Source organism: Pongo abelii, chromosome 19 (genome assembly GCF_028885655.2).
Source record: "Pongo abelii isolate AG06213 chromosome 19, NHGRI_mPonAbe1-v2.0_pri, whole genome shotgun sequence".
NCBI lineage: Eukaryota > Metazoa > Chordata > Mammalia > Primates > Hominidae > Pongo > Pongo abelii.
The window spans coordinates 67,872,812-67,896,335 of record NC_072004.2 but is presented as its reverse complement, the minus strand read 5'-3'; the positions used below and the strand labels follow the sequence as shown (position 1 = coordinate 67,896,335).

Below are 23,524 nucleotides of genomic sequence, written 5' to 3'. Positions count from 1 at the left end.
GGGCCCCATCCCAAAAGGGAGGATTAGCAGAACCGTCAATGTTAAATATCCTCCACAAAGCACATTTACCTATTACAATGAAACAAATGTTAGAGGCCCACGTCATTTGACTCTTGATGGGTATGCAATGTTAGAACAATCCAACGTTACTGTAGGCTGTCCCTCCACCCAGCACCTGGCCGTAGTAAAAATGGGCCTGAGCAGAAGGTGCACTCCACATTCCATCTGCTCAGGATTTTCAATTTCACCTGCTCCATACACATAACTGGAAATAACCAACTGGACTGTCTCGGGTCTGGTTCGAGAGGGCAGGGACCTAACAATCCCCAGTTTTTCAAGGAGGTAACACTTCCTGTTTAAACACCATCACATTAATAACAGCCAGCATTTACTGAGTACTCACTGTATGCCATTGTTTGCCAGGGCTCTGTGCTAAGAACTTCACGCATGTCAGTTCTAGACTCCTCAGCACATCCCTCTGAGACAGCTACTATTGTTTTCCCTGTTTTACAGGTAATACAATCAGACAGAGAGGGTAAGTAACTTGCTCAAGATCTCACAGCTAGCAGGTGGCAGAGCAAATCCATCCTGATTTAGAGCTAGTATCTGTGCCTAGGATACCATTGCTGTCTCATGTGCCGCTGCTTGGTAGGTGGTCTTATGAGAGGGCAACAGAAAGGAGACAGTGTTAGGCCCCCTCACATTCCCTTCTTAATTTCTCCAGGTGTGGCACTATGCAAAATCCAAACAGCAAGTTCAGAAGCAACAGCTAAGTGGAGTGGACAGGAAGCTGGGTGATGGAAACTTGTGGCTGAAATATTCATATCAGAATTAAATGCCAATATATCCCACCTCCAACTCTGACTCGAAGAACTGTGAAGGATAGAGGCTTATGGGAAAGAACCTGTTGGCTGGGTACAGTGTTGTCCTTTGGAAACTAGGTGCAGTTTAGCTGTTGTTTCCCCAATCTGCAGAAAGAGATCCTGGATTTCCTACTGTGTGGCCTTCCTCACTTCCAGTGGGCAGCTGTTGTGGATAGAGGTTAAATGTACCTACAGACGAGTCTTCATGCCCTTGGGGCCACTCCAACATACCAGCTGGTGGGAATTTTGGAAAAATGCCCTGATACTCTGGGCAGTGCTGCATTGGCCAAGGGGAGGAGTTTAGGAGGCAGGAGAAAGATGGTCATTAGGAAGCCAATCATACCTTCACTGCCCACTCCTGGGGTAAGGTGACAGTCCCAAACTCATCTTATTTTTTGAGGACTCTTCCTCTTTATTCTCCTTTGCTCTTTGTCTCTGAGCATCAGCCCCCTCCCCCCGACTCCTTTGAAAATGAAACATGGTGCAGAAAAAGGCCCTTTCTTTCCACCCGAGAAGGTTCACTGAGGTTTTGCCAGAGCATTCTTCCACAGTTGTAACCCAAAGTTGAGTGTCACCCGGATATTTCCCCAAGCCTGGGCAGGAGTGAGCAGAATGTGAGCTCACTAGGAAGATTCTGGCCAAGTTGGGGAGTGCATCCCCTTTTAGGGAGTACTGTGAATTAGATCCATTTCTGCACCCTGCTGTTGCAATGGAGCCGACTGTGAAAGGGAAGATTCTCAGAGGAGCTGTGTTTTAATGTAGCAATTTGATTCAATTTTCCACTCTATAAAATTACCCATCACTGCTCGTTGCTTTCTAACAGACACCTTCACTCTTAATTTAACAATCCTATCGAATTCTGCCAGGGAAATTGGAAAAATTTATCACCTGTGAAATTTTATTTTCCTTTGGTTGTATCTGTTTTTGTAAAACTTCATTAACGACGATGACTTGCTGAGGAAATTATCATTTTTTTTAACGTCAGACACAAGAAATGGCTCGACCTCAACCAAGATATCATTTGCATAATAAAACACAACAAAAAGGCTGGAGAAGTCGGGACTGGCAGAGGTTGGAAGTGCTAGGAGAAGAAGCAGGCTCTCCTTGGTGGGTGGGTGAAGTCCCCAGCAGGGCAGGGACATGTGGTCACAGTCCTGCCCCTTGACTCAGGAAGCAATGACGTAGCTTCTTCCCCAGAAAGAGATGAATGCAGCGTGGAGAGGGTCAGACGCTCTTCTTAGGAAGCCTTGAAATGCAAGTTGCCTACTGATGATGCTTTCAGCAACCAGCCCTGTCTTCAGGGACTTGAGTGTTAGATTCACCTTAGTTCTTAGGCTCATCTGGGATTGAGGTTCATCTGGGTTCATCTGGGATCTAAATTGCTATAAATTTAGGCTTAACTTGAATTTCTCAGCAGAGCACTGAACTCCTGACAAATTTCCATAGGAACGATCTTTCTGAATGGACTTGAAGATTAGCATTCCTGTGGTCTAACTACTTCACAATTAAAAGGCTCAGGCTTTGGTTCTCCACTGTCTGACCCCCACTGAGCTCTGCACCGTTCACCAGCTGCTGTTATCCCCACCAGACATGGCTATGCAGAAGCAGTGATGACTATACATTTTTTGAGATGCTAGTTTTCATGCCTTTGGAAGAAAGGAAATATATAGAGTAGACCTGCTGTAATGATGAGCAGATAAAACATGTTAGGGTTATTTTTAAGAGATGTGATTTGATTCATGGTATATCTGAACTAGGTAATAATAAGTTGTTCTCTATCAAGGTTTACTATTAAGGTTTGGTCTATCAAGGTATTACTAGAAAGGTTGGTCAGCATTTGCATATTTCAGAGTTTTGAAATCCTTCATAATTTTGAAGCGATTTTCCATTATTCTCACAACTACACACCAAAAAGTTGAAACTAGAAATTTTGGTGACTCATTCCAAAACTCACAATAAACCAATAAAAACCAATGTAAGTATTGTTGACTCTTTAACCTGGTGGACACATGTAATAAGTTACTTCACATGGCATGGACAGAAGACACTCTCTAATCAAATTCTTCTTGCTCCCAGAGCAAGGCAGAGTCTCATTACCCGCTTCCCTACAACCTCATAAAGCGTCCCACATTATCTCCTTCAGAGGATGAAGGTTAGATTTGGCTTCTTTTGGAATTTTCAAAGTTATTATTCTTCCACCAGGTCATGAGTTTCTGAAACTAGCAGAAGATAATCAGAGGACAAAATTTCTCACCTGGCAAGACTTCATAAATATCTTCTTCTTCTTTCTCCTCTGTAGGCTCTTTTATCCCCAGACTCCCAGCCAAGATAGTGGGTCTGCACTGGGAACCAGAACTTGGGGAGTCAAAACCATCAATATCATCATATGTCTCTTCTTTTTCTTCTTCCTCCTCATCCTCTTCATATGGAATGGTTAAGGAGCTCAGATCTGCCAGGGCAAAGATGAGAATGAATCAAGAAACAGAGAAAAAGAAAATAAGAAGACAGGAAAGGAAAGAGGGGGAAGGAGGAGGAGGGATGAGAGTAAAATATGTCAAATGAAAATGAAACATCAGGTTAAATGCTACTATTTCTAATGTGGGCTTTGGTGGCAGGAAATCTACAGAAAAGGCCAGAATAGCACTGCATCAGGTTTAAACAGTTAACATAAATCCTTCCTTGCAATAAAACTTGATCAGAGTGAAGCAGCCTGAAAAGTATGGGTGTGTGAATGAGAACACGAGGCAAAGGGAAGAAAACAGGCCTGACGAGGAAAAGCCAGTGTGCTGTACACAGCTTATCATGTAGGAAACTGGAAGGGTGAGTGAAGGCTTGCAGTACTCCAGGGTGCTCAGGCCATGGGAACTAAGGTGGCCTCTGTAGGGTACTGGAGCTGTCAGAAGCTTATCTCCCCAGTGATTTCACTGCAGAATTTCAGACGAGTTTGTTTGCAGAGAAAAAAATGGGCAACAGTGGAAGATAAAAAGAAACAGGGTATGGAAAAATATAACAGTAATACAAGACCAAATGGAATGGCTGAACAATGCAGTTTCCATGTCCTTTTGCAACTGCACAGTCTAGCTGACCTTAAAGTGGGTCACTGCATAGAAGGTGTTGAGCCATTACAGCACTGGGGAGCACCAGGGCAGGGGAGGGAGATTGGTTTTTTATTCTAATGGGGAACTGGGAATGTTCATTCTCTGATGTGTACTACAGAGTGTTCTCTGAAACACTGCTGAGGGCCCTCTGCAGGATGGGTGAGTGCAGTCAGCATACTCTGGGGAAGGAAAGGATGGAGAGACGTCCAACGTTCATTTCAAAATGCAATAAAATTGTTTGGCTTGATTAGGCTTTTAATAAAGATTTTGCAACAATTTTCATCTGAATTTTGGTGCCACCACATATGAGGAAAAGACCAAAAACACATTTGTGGCTTAAACCATATGTTATTATTTTGTTTGTTTTAAAATAAAATGGAATGAATAATTTCTTCAATGTGGGATTCTGAAAGTACCACAGGGTACAGCTCAATAAAGCTGCTTTGAGTTTTATGGAGGTTTACACACTTAGGGGTATATTACACGCATAAATCCAAGGCACCTAGATGAGAGTGTACCCTGTAGTCTCGCCATCAATGTTCATGTTTGCCTAGTTCCAGTCTATTATACGTGACGCTGTTGGTAGATGCAATAGTTTGCTTTTGTGATAGCAAAGGCATAACTGAGTAAAACAGGCAATTCTTGTAATTAAAGCTCTGGTGCTTCCTGCTTTTTATCCACAATAAAATCTCATAGCAGAATAAAAAACTGAGATGAAAAGGCTTTGCGTTTTTAGGTTGACGTGTGTCTTTCTAGGTCTTGCGCCGTGTATAAAGTTGGTGTTTCTACCTTTCTGCAGAACAGAGTAGGGTCCTGCCATGATGGTAGGTGACGATTGTCTAATACCAAGTGACTCACTCAAGGTTGGCTTCTTTTACCTGACAGACCACTCCCAGATAAGGCTTCCCTGGCCACTGTTTCTGCTTTGCCTACAGGCTGGCCAGCAGAGGGTACTCTAAGAGCAGTCATTTACCATCTTCAGGCAGGACTCTTCCCATCCCAAAGCAAGGAACATCTTATTGCGGCTTGGGAAATAACAATTTGTTTTTAATGTCCAATGTCCCTGAAGACCATCTAGATTGGTTTAGATTTCTACTTCCTCCTAAGACTTAAATAAGGAGATTTTGAACCTCAATTGCAACTAGATGACTTTAAGTTGGATATTATGAATTTCCTTTCCAGCATATAAGGGGTTAGGAGACACTGAATTGGGCTGAGCTGATTTTTAGAATCTCCTTTTCTAGTGATTTTGAATATTATAGACTTGCCTGTAGGTAGGTGGATGAGCTATGATACCAGAGGTCCTCCCAAGGTTGATGCTGTCTTTACCTTCTCATTCACACATAGTACTATTTGTTGTTGTAATATGGGGAATGTGGTAGGAAAGGTAGAGGTGAGAAAGGGCAGAAAAAATACATACTGAAGTCTGTAGATTATATTTATGCAACATAACTTCAACTGCAAATCAACTCAAGTATTATTTCTGTAACAATGACACTTACCCTTTAACAAGAAGCTTATTTGATCCACCCAGTCTCTGGCTTCTGCTGGACTAGTAGCTGTAAACTAGAGAAAAATCAGTGAATTAATTTATCACTGTCACTAAAATTTCCATGAATCTTGACAGGGATGTCCAAGGGGGAGGAACCACTGAGTTTCAGAGTCAAGTTTAAAGCTCAGGATTCTCTGCCTGCTTAACATATAGAAAAAAGACCAAATATTTCACTCAAACCGATTTTTTCCTTCTGCAATTTTGCATACCCAGAGATGACAGCTCTTTGAGTCTAGACATTCATGTCCTTGGGCATTCTTTCATTTGATTATCTATTCCTTCATCAGACATTTATTTGAGAAAAGTTTACAAGGAAAAAAAGCAAACCAACCCACACACACGAAACAGGAACACTAAAAGGAGGCACATTTGGTAACAACTGGATATCAAGAGGAGACAGGGAGCACCTGTTGTTGCCTAGAGTAGGTTAGAGTGGCTTGCTGAAATAATACCATTTTGGTTGGATTTTAAAGAAGAGTTGGTGGAAACTGGTGGACAGAGCTGGACATTTTAGGTAGGCAGGCCTATGTGCAAAAGAACAGGAATGAGAACATGACTTATGGGGAAGCCTGGCAGATCAGCTTGACTGAAGAACAATAACAGATGAAGTTGGAGAGTTGAGGGTCAGAGAAGAGTTGGTAAAAGGGCTCTGAGTACTAGGAGTTCAGAGTTAAAACGCAGGCAACAGGAAGCCACTATCAGCTCTAGCAAAAGGAGTGGGGGATTCTTTCAATAGCAGTGAGTAGGAAGGATTGGAATAGAGAAATCTGGAGACAGAAGACCAACTGGTCCTCTGGATGAAGTGACAGGAACTTAACTATTGTGATAGCTGTGGGAATAAATAAGAAGGGAAAGAGCCAAAGGATATTGTAGAAGAAGAATACACAGACCATGGTAATGATTTGGATTCAATAGGCCAAAGAAAAGAAGTAAATAAACTACATTCTGATTTACAAAATAGGCCAGTCAAGCATCAGCCTTTAGTAATTTTTTTATTTTAAATGCATCAACTTGAAGTAATTGTTCCTGAAAAATATTTTAATTATCTGGCCATTAGGGTAAGGTAAAGACATATGCTATACAAAGAAACTGGATTCCTGCATAATGCTTATTAATAGACATTGTTATTCTTGATTTCTTAAAAACAAATTTCTATAAAAACATTTCTAGAAATACTGGTTTAGACTTGTTACATAAACTTTTACCTGGATGTGTTACTATCAGAATGTAATAATAAAAATAACTAGGAACATATTCAGTGCATAGATCTATATTATATATATTCATAAAGGACTCTATAGAAAAGTTTTAGTTCAAATTTTTAAAAATTTCTGGAAATTACACAATGAAGACCTAGGTCCTTTAACAAAATAAGAGTTAAGATATTGTAGAAATAAAAAGAAGAATGCTGAGAAAAGTCTGAAGACTAAAAGGGTTACTTAAGTGGTTAATTTACTCTTAGCATGGGGTTTTCCTTTTTCATAAGCTAAAGTTTTTCTAAATTGCTTTAATAAAATTGTGATAAGATAAAAATTACCAAAAAGCAGGAAACAATACACACACACATGCAAACATACATTTTTGGTGAAAATCACTATATTTCCACAGTCAGAAATTTTTAAATTTTATTGGTCATTCAGAATGAAGATGGCAAAAATAAAATAAAACAAATTAATTTTATAATGAGGTAAAGATTCAAACTGAGCACAGTAAGGAATAAGTCTTTCTTGCCCTGACCAGGTCCTCTAGTCCTTCAATTATTATTGTTACTATCGTCACCAATATCTTAGAAATCCTTCCAGAGATATGCAAAGCATCTGTACACAGGAAGATTATTTTGGATAGCAAGATGAACATGGGAAAATAATTTTTTTTTCACTCTACAGTTAGATCTTTTTTGGGGGTTTCATGGAAGGAAGTGAAGAAAATCAGTTGAAGAATAAAGAGAATGGGAATTTAACTATAAAATCAGAGACTATAAGTAAGGAATTGGATTGTGTGCTGCAATTGACAAGCATCTCACCTATGAAGTGAAATTGAGAAGGGGAGGAATGAAGGATGGAAGCCAAGCAAAGTCTGTATCTAGGATGAGAGTGGCAACAGAGGGGAGGGTGTGGCATAGCAAATGTGAGAACATGCCAAGAAATAGGGTCTTAGTTGGTATGAAATGAGCAGGTAACAAAGAAAGGCTGGAACCCAGCATAGCAACCATGGCTCACATGCGATACAGAAGGAAACTGCAACACCAACAAGGATCACCATCTCCTTGGTGCGTCCTACCTCATAGCTGCGCCTATCCTGGGAGGTCAGTTCAAAGCAGGATTCTTTCTTGGAATCTCTTCGCAGGTGGGGGGCCATCCGTACACTGTAGCCCTTAATGAGGAAGGTCCCTTTGGGCTGCTTGCCTGCAAGACAGGAAAGCTCCCTGTATCCCTAGAGAGATGCAACTGCCAAGGGAAGGCATCTTCTCTGGTATGTAAAATAAAAGCACAGAAACAGCTGTTACATCCCTGAGGAACCACAATAGTCAAGGAAAGGTTATTAGAGAAGCTTAAGAAGAGGCTACTGCGACAGTAAGGCAGATATCACTGCCAAGCTAGGGAAATGCAACGTGAAAGGTTATTTTGCCAAAAGAGTACAACAGAGACAGAGAATTTATTAGAATGTTAAGAGATCTATAATAACAGAAAGAAGGAATTATTACAGCAGGGAGAGTGTGGCTGTAAATGTGAGGCTCTTGAAGGCTATTATAGAGCTGAAACATTATTATCAGGGCCAGCAGAGCTCACATTTGAGGGGAGGGACAATAGCACAGGGGGGCATTATAAGGTCCCAGAATCGCCTCCCATGCCCTATGTAGCATTTGGGCTAAACTTCTCTCCTGCTTCCCTGCTGGTCAGGTGGGAATTTATGCTAGAGGGAGAATGATTAAAACTCAGTATTTTATCCTCCTTGTAAGAGGTCAACCTGGGAAGTAGCAGAATAATGTTGAGTATTATTAGATAACAAAGAAGGAGATAAAAGGAAAAGGACCCTAAGTGAAGAGAGACTATTCTGCTTGTCACTACTTAAAAAAAATGTTAGAAACAGAAAAAGAGGAGGTGGCTCTCAAGAATTTTGTGTCTTCATTGTGTGGGTCAGGCAGAACACACAGAGAACAGGAACCACAGTGTCTGGGATGCTTTGAGCTCTATATCATGTGAAATGAATTGCTTAATAAATGCTTTTTGATGATGATAATGATGACAAGGATGGCAATGCGATGACAATATTAAAAAAGAAAGAAGAAGAAAAAAGACTCTGTCCTCACCTGGTTGAGCTAAAAGAAATACACAAACACTATTCTTACTTAAGAAAATGTCATGGGCACAATAAGAAATAACTGGCGAGAAGGGAGCCATGGAACAGTGCTTTTTGACACCAGAATCTTTTTTGTTAAAGTATCTCTCCTTGTTCTAACTGGCCACTAAAATGTTTTGTTGTTTCTTTGGTCACCAGATTTTATTTCACCCTAATGGCAAAATGGTCAATAAAAGCTTCTGAGTCTCTTGCTCTTGCTCTCCCCGCTCCTCTCTCATTGTGAGTATGGAAGATTCTGAATGAACAGATGTGACACACCTGGTTTTATATCTAGATATGCCAACCACTTATTTAAATGCAAAATAAATGATGAACATATTTACAGTGAGAAGTGTCATATTAGTTTGAAGGTTTAAAATAAGAAAAGAACAACTGGCTGGATTGAACGCCTATAATTTAGAGGAGAAATTGTGGTTGCTGGGTTTGACAGCGGGCTGGGTGTTGGAAGGACACAGAGGACTTGTAGCTCAGTTTACAAACTATGCTGTTATCCTTTCCAAACAGGGCTTTAGCCTTTGCCCCTAGATGGGAAAGGTTCTGAGGAATCTAGGATAGTGAAAGGTAGGCAAGGTCTGTGATAACTACTGCAGGCAGGGAGGCAGTGTGAGACAATTGCTTGGGCAAATCTTAAGGATTTCAAGTCACTTAGCAAAGTTGCAGTTTTTATTTATTTATTTATTTATTTTTGGTTGAGACAGAGTCTCGCTTTGTTGCCCAGGGTGGAGTGCAGTGGCGTGATCTCGGCTCACCACAACCTCCGCCTCCTGGGTTCAAGCAATTCTGCTGCCTCAGCCTACAGGCACACGCCACCATGCCTGGCTAATTTTTGTATTTTTAGTAGTAGAGACGGGGTTTCACTATATTGGCCAGGTTGGTCTTGAACTCCTGACCTCATGATCTGCCTGCCTTGGCCTCCCAAAGTGCTGGGATTACAGGCGTGAGCCACTGCGCCTCGCCCAAAGCTGCAGTTCTTTCCACTACCTTAGTGCCACAGGTGCAGGAAGTACAAAGGCAACTGAGGGTGTCTGATTATTCCCTATATTGGATATCCAGGCACTGGGACAGCACTGTTTGAGGAATGAGAAACAGAAAATGATTGCAAGGAAAAATAAGAGTCTACTCAATCTGTATCGCTGGCCTCTGTACGAAGGTGCACAGCACAAGGAAAGCCCCAAGAAGAATTGATGCTTTTTAAACTTCGTCTCCCTCTTGCTTCTTAGAATTACTCCTGGGGCAGTCCAACTCTGTTGAAGAGTATCACCTATTCAAAAGTTTGCATTCATCTATAATAATAATTTTTAGCTTGTCTTTATTTGTAATTGCCTCCAATTGTGCTTATATCCTCTATTTCTTTTCATAAACCAATCAATTACATTAAACATGGATGGGAGGTCTTCTAGGGTTAGCTCATGAGTGTTGACTTGATTAAGTCAGTGGTGGCTGATTAAGAAACTATCTCTGGCCTGAGTCAACACTTCACTGCTGCTGTCATCTGGCTGAAGGGCATGCCTTGGGTACAGCAACCATTTGGGTCTCAATATTCCATGGCTATAGGAATGTCCACCGGACTACTTACTTCCTAGCAGTCGTTAGGATAAAGCAGGGAGCATGCCCTTAGGGGGTCCTATTTCTGGGCCATTGTTTAAGTTCTTTAAGTCTTTCTCAGAATTAATTTATTTCAATTTTTAGCTATGGTATTGATGCCTGTAAAGAGTTTGAAGTTCTTTTTATTTTTTTTAAAAAAACCAAAACATTCAACTTTGATAATGTGTTGTTAATCATAATAAAAGATAACCCTTTGATGTGCTGACCACACTCTTAGTGTTTAAAGGTGAAATAATTTCTAAATTGGGTTCTGCTTTTTCGGTGATGGGCAAGGTATTATTTGCCCATGCTAATTTCTTTCCTAAGCATGTCCCTTTATGGGTGTTAGTTAAGGACTGCTATCTTGAGATCTAAGTGCTTGAGAATTTATGAAGTGTTTGCATCCAGGAGTGAGATGCTGCTGTGCAAATGAAGAACACTTACTCTTCTCATTAGCATAGTAGTAGAAGAGACCTCTGCTGACAACACACCATCGCTTCTGCCACTCCGATCCAAAGAAACTATGATCTAAACAGAACAGCAGTAGGGGACATAAATTCAGGTAACTACCATCACTGAAGAGTCTGTAAAATCCAACAACATACAGTCCAGTGTGTTATTGTTTTATTTCCCAGGTTAATGGACTGTAAAACCCTTCCTTTCACTCCCACAGGTTAACCCATATTGACTCAGGGTCCAGGGGACTAGCTCAGTTAAAGGTCCAAGTTCCAAACAGCGTTGCCTGCTCTGTGCCCCCACAGCTGTCTTTTTATCTAGACTCCTTTATATCTTTCGGGTTCTAATCTCATCCTGTACATTTTCAAATTCTCCATTATATCTTTATGTGTTGCCTTAGACAAAGCAAAATGATTCTCCAGGCCATGGCCATGAAAGAGCCTTTGTTTTGGTGCTGAGCCAATTTGCCTATTGAGTGTTAAACCTGAGATGCCAACTCTAGTGGTACCTACTCTAATTAAATTAGTTAAAGGTCAAGAGTTGGGTTTGAAGGCAGAAGTGGTGACTCACATCTGTAATCCCAGCACTTTGGGAGGCTGAGATGGGAGGTATGCTTAAAGCCAGGAGTTTGAGACCAGCCTGGGCAACAAAGTGAGACCTTGTCTCTATAAAAAATAATAAAATAGCCAGGCACAGTTGTGTGCACCTGTTGTCCCAGCTCTTTGACAGGCTGAAGTGGGAGCATTGCTTGAGCCCAGGATTGGAGGCTGCAGTGAGCTATGATGGTGCTACTGTATTCCAGCCTTGGTAATAGAGGGAGATCCTATCTTAAAACAAAAAGAAAAAAAGAAAAAAAAAAAAAAGGCCAGGTGTGGTGGCTCATGCCTGTAATCCCAGTACTTTAGGAGGCTGAGGCGGGCAGATCACTTGAGGCCAGGAATTTAAGACCAGCCTGGCCAACATGATGAAATCCTGTCTCTGTTAAAAATACAAAAAATTAGCTGGGCATGGTGGTGCGCACCTGTAGTCCCAGCTACTCAGGAGGCTGAGACAGCAGAATCGCTTGAACCAGGAGGTGGAGGTTGCAGTGTGCCAGGATCACACCCACTGCACTACAGAGCAAGACTCTGTCTCAAACAACAACAACAACAACAAAAACAAAAACAAAAAAAAAAGAGTTGAGCTTGTCTGAAATTTGAAAGTAGACTGCTTCACATATGATATAAAAACTACACAGTGGGAGCACACTGAGAGATGAGGACAAGAACACCATTCATTGATTCAACAAGTTTTATTAAGCACCTGTTATTATACCAGGCATTGGGGATACAGAGGTGAGCAGGACATAAGCATCCCTATCTTGATGAAGCTTACGGTCTGCTCAAGGCTGGGACATCTCTCTTTAGCCTACACGCAAACGCCAGACTCCTTTCCTTTCCTTGCTTTGCTTTTGCCTTGTATCCGCCTAGCACAGTACCGGGCACAGAGAAGGCATCCAATGTGTTAGCCTTCTTTTTCCTCACTTCCCTTCCCTTCCTGGAATGTTCTGATATCTGTGGGTCTGACCAATACCTTTGCTTTTCTTCTCCAAGTATCCTTGCTTGATTACGTTATCAAGTTCTTGAGCTCCTTTTACAATGTCTTCCATTCCTAAAAGAACCAATGGCAAAATGCTTTATTGAAACCCGGCAAAATTTTCATTTATTTAGGCTACTTTAGATAATTCACATTAATAACAGTGCAAAAAGGGCAACTGCTTAAACACAGTACAAAATAAAACAATTTCTATATGATTGGAGGGAAAAGTAAATTTTCTTGCTTTTTCTTTTTTTTTTTTTTTGAGACAGAGTCTTGGTCTGTCACCCAGGCTGGAGTGCAATGGCGCTATCTCAGCTCACTGCAACCTCTGCCTCCCAGGTTCGAGCCATTCTCCTGTCTCAGCCTCCCAGGTAGCTGAGACTACAGGCATGTGCCACCACATCTGGCTAATGTTTTTTGTATTTTTAGTAGAGATGGGGTTTCACCATGCTGGCCAGGCTGGTCTCGAACTCCTGACCTCAAGTGATCTGCCCGCCTTGGCCTCCCAAAATGCTGGGATTACAGATGTGAGCCACCACACCCAGCCAATTTTCTTTCTTTTCGATTATATCTAATGCTAAAATTGCCTAAAACTATCTAAATATACATTAATTTGTAGTACGGTGAGGTAGCCTAAATATGCACTGATGGGCAGGAAAAGGACTCCAGAAAATTAAGAATTTTTTTTTTTTTGAGAGTCTGTCTCTGTTGCCCAGGCTGGAGTGCAGTGGCGTGATTTTGGCTCACTGCAAGCTCCGCCTCCCGAGTTCATGCCATTCTCCTGCCTCAGCTTCCCTAGTAGGTGAGACTACGGGCGCCCGCCACCATGCCCAGCTAATTTTTTTTTTTTTTGTATTTTTAGTAGAGATGGGGTTTCACCGTGTTAGCCAGGATGGTCTCGATCTCCTAACCTTGTGATCCACCCACCTTGGCCTCCCAAAGTGCTAGGATTACAGGCGTGAGCCACTGCGCCCAGCCAAAATTAAGAATTTTTTTGTGGATATAAGTTCCAAGTTGGATAAACCTCATTGAGATAATCAAAAGTCAAATGAATAGCTACCAGCACAGACAGCTTTAATGAGTAACAGAGTCCACCATAAACGTAGTCACCTAAGAGGGAGCAATAAACACACACTCAATTTTTTTTCTCTTAACAAACAGATAGCCACCTCTGTGAACATAAATTTTTTTAAGTTCATAGAAGGAGGGCTATGCAAGCTGAACTTAGCAATAACTGTCAAATCCTGATTTCTTAAAAGTCTGAGAAAGAGGCCCGGTCCAGTGGCTCATGCCTGTAATCTCAGCGCTTTGGGGGGCCGAGGCAGGCAAATCATGAGGTCAGGAGTTTGAGACCAGCCTGGCCAACATGGTGAAACCTCATCTCTACTAAAGATACAAAAAATTAGCCGGGCGTGGTGGCGCACACCTGTAATCCCAGCTACTCAGGAGGCTGAGGCACGAGAATCGCTTGAATGCGGGAGGCAGAGGTTGCAGTGAGCCGAGATCGTGCCATTGCACTCCAGCATGGGTGACAGGGTGAGACTTCGTCTCAAAACAAAACAAACAAAAAAAAGTATGAGAAAGAATCTAAGAACTGTAAAAAGCTTCACAAATAATACCCTGAAACTTACATCAGCCTTTAATTGTATGCTGCTAACATTCTTGGCTTTCAATTAGCCTTGTTAGGTACAAATTTATTGAGAAGTCAAGATCCTAATCCATCTTCCTCCACTGGGGTTTATACTTACTTCACAGAAGGGAGGGACAAAGGATAGAGACAAAGAAGGAATGTACGTCTCAAAAAATAAAATGAAAGAAGAATGAAAAAAAAAAGCCTCCTTTAAGAACACACTCTACATTTCTTAATTAGGCAAAATGAAGGTAATTGGCCTAGCAGTATTTTAACATTTATTCTTTTTAGTCCCAGAACCCAAATCTCTTTTGGATTGTCTTAAATAATTTATGAAGCAAACCAAATACAAAACACAGTAAGGCATAACTACATATGAATCAACTGGGCCACCTATAGAGTATCTTGAGAGTTATGGTTGAAATAACTTTTTTTCAAACAATTGTGTTTTGAACATTTCCTACAATAACATTTATTCAATGGTGGCTATGAGCTGGCACTTTGCTCAGTGCTTTTCCTACTTTTTGTTTTAAAATAACATCTACAACAATTTAAAATGCAATCAAAGTTACATTTTGCTTTAAAGCTGTTTCAAGCTTAGTTATAAAAAGGTAGATCAGAAGAGCCTCTTTTTCTGTTTTCAAGTGTGTCTATGTGCCTGATTTTTTATACAATTTGTCCTTATTGTTAACCTCCTTGTTCATGGACTACTTTTATTTGTGTGTTTCACAGTTAGCAAACTATGTGGTTGCCATAAATCCTTTTAATCCATCTCAGGGTGCATGCGTGAGATGAACAGCAGCAAAGGAAAGTTCATTTTTCTAGGGTTCTTTCATTTCTCCTACCCCTCTGAAAACACCCTCCAAGGAAACAGTAGCAGATTCTACTGAGGGAGAGGCATTGAGTAGCGTGAGGACCAGTTATAGAAGAGAAGGCTCTCTGAAGTGCCGTCCAAAAATTGCTCCTGGGGAGGCCAGGTGTGGTGGCACAAACCTGTAGTCCCAGCTACTTGGGAGGCTGAGGTAGGGTCCAGGAGTTCAAGGCTGCAGTGAGCTGTGATTGAACTACTTCACTACAGCCTGGGTGACAGAGCGAGACCCTGCCTCTTAAAAAAAAAATTGTTCCTGGAGGCCTAAAAATTAAATGAAAGACATAGGGAGATGAGGAAAACATGATCCCATAAGCTGGGAGTTTCCATCTCTTCTTTCCACAGGTTTTTTTTTTTTTTTTCTTTTTAAAGGTCTTGTTAAACTTAGAGACACAGCTCCTTGTTAAAGATGCCAAGAGTCTGAATCATAAAAGACATGTTAAACGTTCTATTAGAATTCAAACCTCCTTTTTTTAATGCAAATTTAAATGCCATTTTATGGAACATCTATAATTATGAAAATGGGAAGACATTGCCTCGTGTGCAGGGAGAGTCTGTGAGTATGAATATTACATTAATGTGCCCACACCAGCTCACTGATCCTGCTGGCAGGAGCATAAAAAATGCTTGAGTGAAACTTTTATTTAGATGTTAAGACTCCAGGCCCCAGCGGGGTGACAGAGACAGCCCCTGTGAGTTGCCATCAGAGAGAGAGCTTGAATTGAATTACCCAGGGGGGAGGAAGTAGTGATGAGCACTGCTTCGCTTATTTAATTTCATTTACTTTCAGTACATTATCAGCATGAGGTTTTTCTCTCCCCACCAACTGAAACCCAAGAATGCCACCACCAAGGAAACAAAGACATAATGCAGCAGAGATGTAACTCCAAGTCACTAATTCTAGGAGACAAGGGACAGCACCATCACCACCTTCTCTCCCCAAGAGTCAAACTCAGTTTGCTAAAATTGGGTACCGAAGGAGTTGCTGAATTTTTTCTCTTGGTCATTCACTAACAAGATTCTGAAAAGGGATAGAGCTGGAAACAGCTTTTTATATGCTGTGTTTTTGTGTATAGTCAGTAAGATGTGTTATGTTGCTTTCTTTCTTTCTTTTTTTTTGAGACAGAGTCTCACTCTTGTCACCCAGGCTGGAGTGTAATGGTGCGATCTCAGCTCACTGCAACCTCCACCTCCTGGGTTCAAGCGATTCTCCTGCTCCAGCCTCCCGAGTAGCTGGGATTACAGGCATGCACCACCATGCCCGAATAATTTTTTGTATTTTTAGTAGAGACGGGGTTTCTCCATGTTGGTCAGGCTGGTCTCAAACTCCTGACCTCAGGGGATCCAGCCGCCTCGGCCTCCCAAAGTGCTGGGATTACAGGCGTGAGCCACCGCACCCGGTCTATGTTGCTTTCTTATTCATTAGACAGAATCTGTATTGAGTAATTCTCTTGCCTGGTTTCCCTTATGGGCAGTGGGAAAAGATGGGATTATAGGCTAAGTTTAGAATGTCTATGGAAAAAAAATTAGGAAATGAGGTCAGATCAGTCTCTAGTCTATTAACTGTCTTCTGTGTACAAGGTACTGTGTGGTGAGTCCAATAACAGAGTTGTTCTCAATGTAGTTGACTCTGAGCTCAATCTCATTAGCTCCATGACCTATCTGACAAATCCAAACAACCAAGGTGGGAATCCACAGTGGCATGCAAGGTACCTCCTCTTTCAGTGTCAGCGCAGGGTCCTACTGATCAAGAACTAGTGATCCTGAGGATGCACAGTGTTAGCCATGCCATGGGCTGATGAGGCAGGAATCTTGTATGCCTGAATCCACATCTACTGGTAAATGAACAGATCTGCAGAGAACTACTTAATGCATAATAGAAAGTGTGTAAAATATGCTTTAAAGGATGGTTATAAAAATAGGAAGAAGTTGCAAACAATTGTATAAGTTGCTATTTTAAGGCAAACAATTTATATTTAAGTATGCAATTAAAAAAAGAAGCTTTTTGTTCATTACCTGAGAAAAGATATCACCACCGTCATGAAAAAATAAAAATGATTTTGATTTATTGAGAATAAATGGCCCTATTGGCTAAGTCTAAAGGTGTATTACATTATATCAGCACAAAACAGAATTACATTAGTGTCATAATCTCTCTCTACCACTACACTTAACTAAACCTCTCAGAACAGCCCGTGTAAAGAAAAGATTCACTTAGCTGAAGGATATGGGGCCATAAAGAAAAGATCGACCGAGAAGTATGTTACCCAGAAGTGATGGCCACCCAACTTTCATGGCAGATGAAGATAAAAGAAATTCTCAGATATCTTTCTCTTCATCTAGATTCCTTTAAACCCTTGTATCCCACCCACATCAAAAAAAGCAATAAAAAACGACAGAATAGGATTCCATCTCTCAATGCTAAACATGACTCTTTAGTCAGCTATGCACAGCAACAACAATGGGGACCCTTTGGAATGTGATACATTTCCATAAAGCAGTCAATAAAAAAGACACGAGAGCTTATGTGAGTCATGGCCTATTTAACCAGCTGCGTTCTAGCCCACTGAGAAAAGAGAATTGGAGAAATCAGTTGGCAACACCAGAGCACAAGGCTAATAGCACAGGAGGCCACACAATTTCCACGCAAAAAGGCTGCAGCCCCTGCAGAACAAACCAGGTGTCCACTAACTTTCATTATAGGCAGCTGGCTTGGTCTCTTGCTAAATCATCCTGAAAGGAAAATAAATAGTTTTTTAAAAAACATCTTTTGTTCAAATCGTCCCCCTGTTAAGTTATGGACCTCTCCCATCCTCCCTCTTCCTTTTAATTCAAGTTCTTTTCAACTGTTTAAAAGAGGGACCTAACCAACTTGAGCCTAGAGACTAATAGTTAACAGGGGTGAATTTCAGACAGAGTGAAGTTTAGCAGGTTCCTTCATTAAAGTACTCATGTAAGAAACCTGGGGACTGGGTGTATGGGATTGGAGAAAATTTAACATTTGAAGGCTGGGAATGGTCAAATTCCACCTGCAATTCCAATGCAGTCACAGATGGCTGGTGTGTGTGCATCTGCAGACATGTACACAAACACACCCTTTAAAATGCCTCAAATGTACCAAGGAGAGGAGGGTATTGCAGATAGGTTGGGGAGGGGGTAGTTTTCTCTTGTCTGGTGATTGTGGATTTCAAATCTGTTAATGAACCTCTCTTTTGTGCATTTGATTTCTGTGGCCTTCTTTAATAAGTTCATTACTGCTTTTCCTTAGCTTCTTACTTTTCTGGATTACTTTTTTGCCTTCTTCTCAATTTTCAGGAACCAGTCAATAAATGATAGTTTGTAGTGTCTGGTAGGAAGTGTTCATCTTCTGATACTAACAAGGAAGTTGGTTTCAATGACTATTCCTTGATTAGTCCCTTGAACAGGCGTATATGATTCTTTAACTTCTGTTAAAGAAGTTAAAGAAGGATGACATCCACCTGAGTTTACACTTATACCACACATTTTTCTTGCATTGTGTTTCACTTATAAAGGAATTTAGCTCAACAAATGAAAGGTGAAAAATTCCAAAACATTAGTAATAGGTTTAGCATCTAAAAGTTTCAAAGATATAGTAAGCACTCAAACAGATGGCTTTAAACTAACTGAATGGAACTGTTCATGGAGAAATAAATTGGACAACAGATGAAGGGAATGAACACAACGTACTTAATCAAGTTCTTCAACAAGCTGTGATGTAAGAAGCTAGGAAACAAAACATGAGCAACTGGAGCTAGACTAAAGGACCCCAGAAAATGGTAGAAATGACATATTTGTAGTTAGCAAACCAACACAGAAGACAACTTTCATGAGACCTCAATAGACTCATGTTGCCCTTCTAATTTTTGAAGGTCTTTTAAAAATACCAGTGAATCCAGGTTATAGTGAACCCAGGTTACAGAAATCTGTGGAGAAAATCCTGTTATACTGAAGACAAAAAAACCTCTGAGGTTCTAGGTCAGTAGTACGAAGAAAAAAAGCAGATAATAAACAAAATAATTAAAATGAATATGTTTTAACAAAAATGGCCCCCCAAAACCCTAACCAGTTTTAAATTCATCAGCATTGTATCAAGCATTTTTACATCTAAGTCCCACAACATCCCTATGAGGCATGTTTTATTATCATCCCCACTTTACAGACTAGGAAACTGAGGTGTAATGAAATGACATAATTTGCTGAAGGTTGCTCAGTTGGAATAGCCCATGCTCTTTCCAATACTCTGAGCTTCAGACATGCACAGAAGCGGATGAGGAAAGATTGGGTCTTCCTATCTCACTCCACCACAAAAAGAGACCCTGTTTTTTGGAAGAAGAAACAGACATGATGTGTGATTATTCTAACTCCTGGTGTCAAAAAATTATTTTAGTATCTATATTTCTTATTTACTTTTTTATGAGTAAAATGAGTAGGTTTTATTTTATTTTTATGTTTTTCAGCTTTTATTTTAGAATCAGGGGGTACATATGTAGGTTTGTTACAAAGGTATATTGTGTGATGCTGAGGTTTGGAGTATGAATGAATCTGTCACCCAGGTAGTGAGCACAGTACCCAATAATAGTTTTTCAACCCTTGCTTCCCTCCCTACCTCCTCATGTATTTACCCAGTGTCTACTGTTGCCATATTTATTGTCCATGTGTACCCAATGTGTAGCTCCCACTTATAAGTGAGAAAATGCCATATTATGTTTTCTGTTTCTGCGTTAGTTCAAAAACATGGAATGCTTCACAAATTTGCATGTCATCTTTGCACAGGGGCCATGCTAATCTTCTCTGTATCATTTCAATTTTAGTATATATGCTGCCAAAGTGAGCACTCTTACTTTTAAATATACTAACTGATTAATCTTTGGAATTGCCTCCTAGGGCAGATCTATGTGAAATCCAAGAGGTCAACAGAGATATAGAGCAAAATACAAGAAAGTCTCAGAATTCAATAAAAGGACACATGAGTTAAGTACCTATAAGATGGCACAGCCAGAAGCTCTCAAAAAATGCTGCTTGGGGCTGGGCGTGGTGGCCCACGCCTGTAATCCCAGCACTTTGGGAGGCCGAGGTGGGCAGATCATGAGGTCAGGAGTTTAAGACCACCCTGGCCAGCATGGTGAAACCCTGTCTTTACTAAAAATACAAAAAATTAGCTGGGCATGGTGGTGCTCACCTGTAATCCCAGCTACTTGGGAGGCTGAGGTAGGAGAATTGCTTGAACCCAGGAGGTGGATGTTACAGTGAGCTGAGATCACACCACTGCACTCCAGTCTGGGTGACAGAGTGAGACTCTGACTCAAAAAAAAAAAAAAAATGCTGATTGCTCACCAAGATTCATAAGACCTCTTCTGATGCAAGGGTGATCATCTAGAAAAAAGAAACCCTGTTCCAGTGTAGGGCTCATGCAGAAATCTTGGACATGATTTGCTTACTCTTGAAGGAAGAGGTTTGGGTTTGAAAAGGAAGAAGATTTTTCTCAGCACTTTGGGAGGCTGAGGCAGGCAGATCACTTGAGGCCAGGAGTTTGAGACCAGCCTGGCCAACATAGCGAAACTCCGTCTCTACTAAAAATACAAAAATTAGTCAGGCATGGTGGTATGTGCCTGTAGTCCCAGGTACTTAGAAGCTTGAGGCAGGAGGACTGCTTGAGCCTGGGAGGCAGAGGTTGCAGTGAGCTGAGAGTGCACCAGCCTAGGTGACAGAACAAGACTCAAAACAAAACAAAAAACAAACAAACAAAAAACCAAAAACAAAACAAAACAAAAGGATTTTAAAGCCAAATATCCAAATTGGTTTCTTTTCATAAAGTATTCCCTCAGTAATGCCAAGCCGCAAGGTAACTTACAGAAACCATGAGTATTCATGGAGAATGAAGAACCCTCTCTTTCCTACAAAGGGGCAACACACGCTAATTGTCTAGGAGACCTATGGTCTTGCAAGATGCTCTCTTCCACATCTTCACTTTCAGTGGGATTTTACTTATAAGAAATGAAAGTGTTAGGAAAAAGCCCTTCTAACTCCAAGCATGGTAACTTCAATGCACTAAAGTAGTATCTAAATAAATGGTAATAATCAATACTTTCTGGTAGGTGACAGGAGTTCATCTTAAAGAATGACTAACTATAGTAATCCATTGCTTCTCAATCATGAAACATTGGTATACTTTGATCAGTTAAAGGACAGAGATTTTGAATAATTTACTTTTAGAATAAGAATGGGTTTTAAGTTTTTCTATAACAATACCATTCACTGCATTCTGATACGCTTTCTTACAGGGAAAAGTCAATCAAAAATAACTTATAGCTTATCCTATGTATGCTACAGCCTATAGTGATGAAATGAATCTGAGGTACTATCATAATTGTGGCATCATGAATTCCCACAGTGCTTTATTTACTTGAAAAAAAAATTGTGTTCCTTCAAAACCATGAGTGTTCTGTGGTGGTGGGTTAAGCATATGTGTCTTTTGATTTTATCAATAACACATATCTGTAACCCAACATCCTCAGCTTCATTTTTATCCTAAGAATCCATCCTTAATATAGAACCACAAAAGATCTGAAGTCTCTTTAGCAGCTAAGCCACAGTAAGTGGCAACAGAGCAAAGTGGGAATCCTGATACAAATTAAGGCAGCAATCCTTCAATGGTCTTATGATTCTAAAAAGGAGGAGAGGATTTTAAAATGCCAAATTGTCTTTTTACAAACCTTGCAAGATCGATGTATTCCCCCTGAGTCAGATCACCATTATACATGCATCACTTGAGAGCCTATCTTTGAAAATGAATGACGAAATGTCATTTTCAGATCTGTTTATTTACTATGCCACTGGACTGTGATAAGAACACAGAGAAAAGGAAATAAAAAGAAAAGAGCCTTGCCTGGGTTTAGAATCCCTTTTTAACTGGTTCACCAAACTGTGGCCAGAAGTCATCTTTCTGAAACACAGATCATGTCACATTCTGCTTAAATCCTGTAATGGTTTTTTATTACCTACAGGATGAAACTCAAACTCTCCAGCATACAAAAACTTTTAAGTACTTGGTGTCTTCCTACCTTCCAGTTTCATTTTCTCCCAACTTTGTCACCTCCCAGTACTCCAGCAACAATAAGGAACAGACTCTGTCCTATGGAACATGCCATGCACTTTACACTGCCAGGTCTCTGTGTATTCTGTTTTTCCTGTTTGGAACTTCCTCTCTCTACACCCAGCTGCTGAGTTGGGAGTGCTCCTTCAATTCAAATGTCACATCATCTTTGAATCTTTGATTCCACCATGTAAAATTATATACTCCCTCTTCTGTGTTTCTATAGCATTTTCTAGAACATTTTTATAGCACAGTCTTGGCTCCCAGGGACCCTAAATGTTTTCCTCAACGTGCTCCATTCTTGCCACTTTGCTTGGCTTTCCGTAAGACCTTAGTAACAATGTAAAGCTGCTAGAATCCTTGAAAAAGCAAATAGAAAAAGGGCTATTCCTGGGAAAAGAACTGTAGTTGTAGACCTGGGTACAAGGCAATAGGGAGGAGGGTAAGAATAGATCTTGCAGTCATAGGAAAAGAGATGACACCATGGAAGAAATTAAGTGAACAGAACGTTGTAGTACCTGGATTAAAATGGGGAAACAAAGAAGTTGCATATTAGATTCTTCTTTAGTGCATATAAGCCATGCACGTAGGGGGATGGGCCAGGGCTTTCATAGCAATTGTCTAGGTAAGAAGAGTAAGAATTAGATTGAGGAGGAAGGCTGGCGCGGTGGCTCACGCCTGTAATCTCAGCACTTTGGGAGGCCGAGGTAGGCAGATCACAAGGTCAGGAGTTTGAGACCAGCCTGGCCAATATGGTGAAACTCTGTCTCTACTAAAAAAAAAAAATACAAAAATAATTAGCTGGGTGTGGTTGTGCACACCTGTAATCCCAGCTACTCGGCAGGCTGAGGCAGGAGAATTGCTTGCGGTGAGCTGAGATCATGCCACTGCACTCCCGCCTGGGCGACAGAGGGAGACTCTGTTTCAAAAAAAAAAAAAAAGAATTAAATTGAGGAGGAACTGGAACATGTGAATAGCTGAGCTCCATCACAAGATTGGGCCATTCTTTCTTTCTTTCTTTTTTTTTTTGAGTTGGAGTTTCACTCTTGTTGCCCAGGCTGGGGTACAATGGCGCAATCCCGGCTCACTGCAACCTCCGCCTCCCAGGTTCAAGCGATTCTCCTTCCTCAGCCTCCCGAGTAAGCTGGGATTACAGGCGCCCACCACCATGCCCAGCTAATTTTTGTATTTTTAGTAGAGACGGGGTTTCACCATGTTGATCAGGCTGTTCTTGAACTCCTGACCTCAGGTGATCCAGCCACCTCAGGCTCCCAAAGTGCTGAGATTACAGGCATGAGCCACCGTGCCCGGCCCTGGGCCATTCTTTAATTAGTTGTTGAACTGATGTGGAATTAAGAAGGATCTTTCCCTTAAATATACACAATACACTGTAAGGAGTGTGATACTAATTATTTAATTTC

At 40.9% G+C, this 23,524-nt stretch overlaps 1 protein-coding gene and 1 non-coding gene across 3 annotated transcripts in view; both read right to left on the bottom strand.

Moving 5' to 3' along the window:
* Positions 1-23,524, bottom strand: part of SKAP1 (src kinase associated phosphoprotein 1) — a 310,267-nt gene that overhangs the window by 43,502 nt on the left and 243,241 nt on the right. For both annotated transcript variants that reach the window (XM_024235008.3, XM_024235009.3), the window contains exons 5-9: positions 12,486-12,563; positions 10,902-10,985; positions 7,794-7,918; positions 5,464-5,527; positions 3,118-3,312 (exon numbers count right to left, since the gene is read on the bottom strand). In XM_024235008.3, the coding sequence (XP_024090776.1) occupies positions 3,118-3,312; positions 5,464-5,527; positions 7,794-7,918; positions 10,902-10,985; positions 12,486-12,563 (546 nt within the window). The remainder of the gene's footprint in view (positions 1-3,117; positions 3,313-5,463; positions 5,528-7,793; positions 7,919-10,901; positions 10,986-12,485; positions 12,564-23,524) is intronic.
* On the bottom strand, positions 19,739-19,845 carry LOC112129861 (U6 spliceosomal RNA). Its single transcript, XR_002912198.1, has one exon. It is a non-coding gene; the product is annotated as a U6 spliceosomal RNA (small nuclear RNA).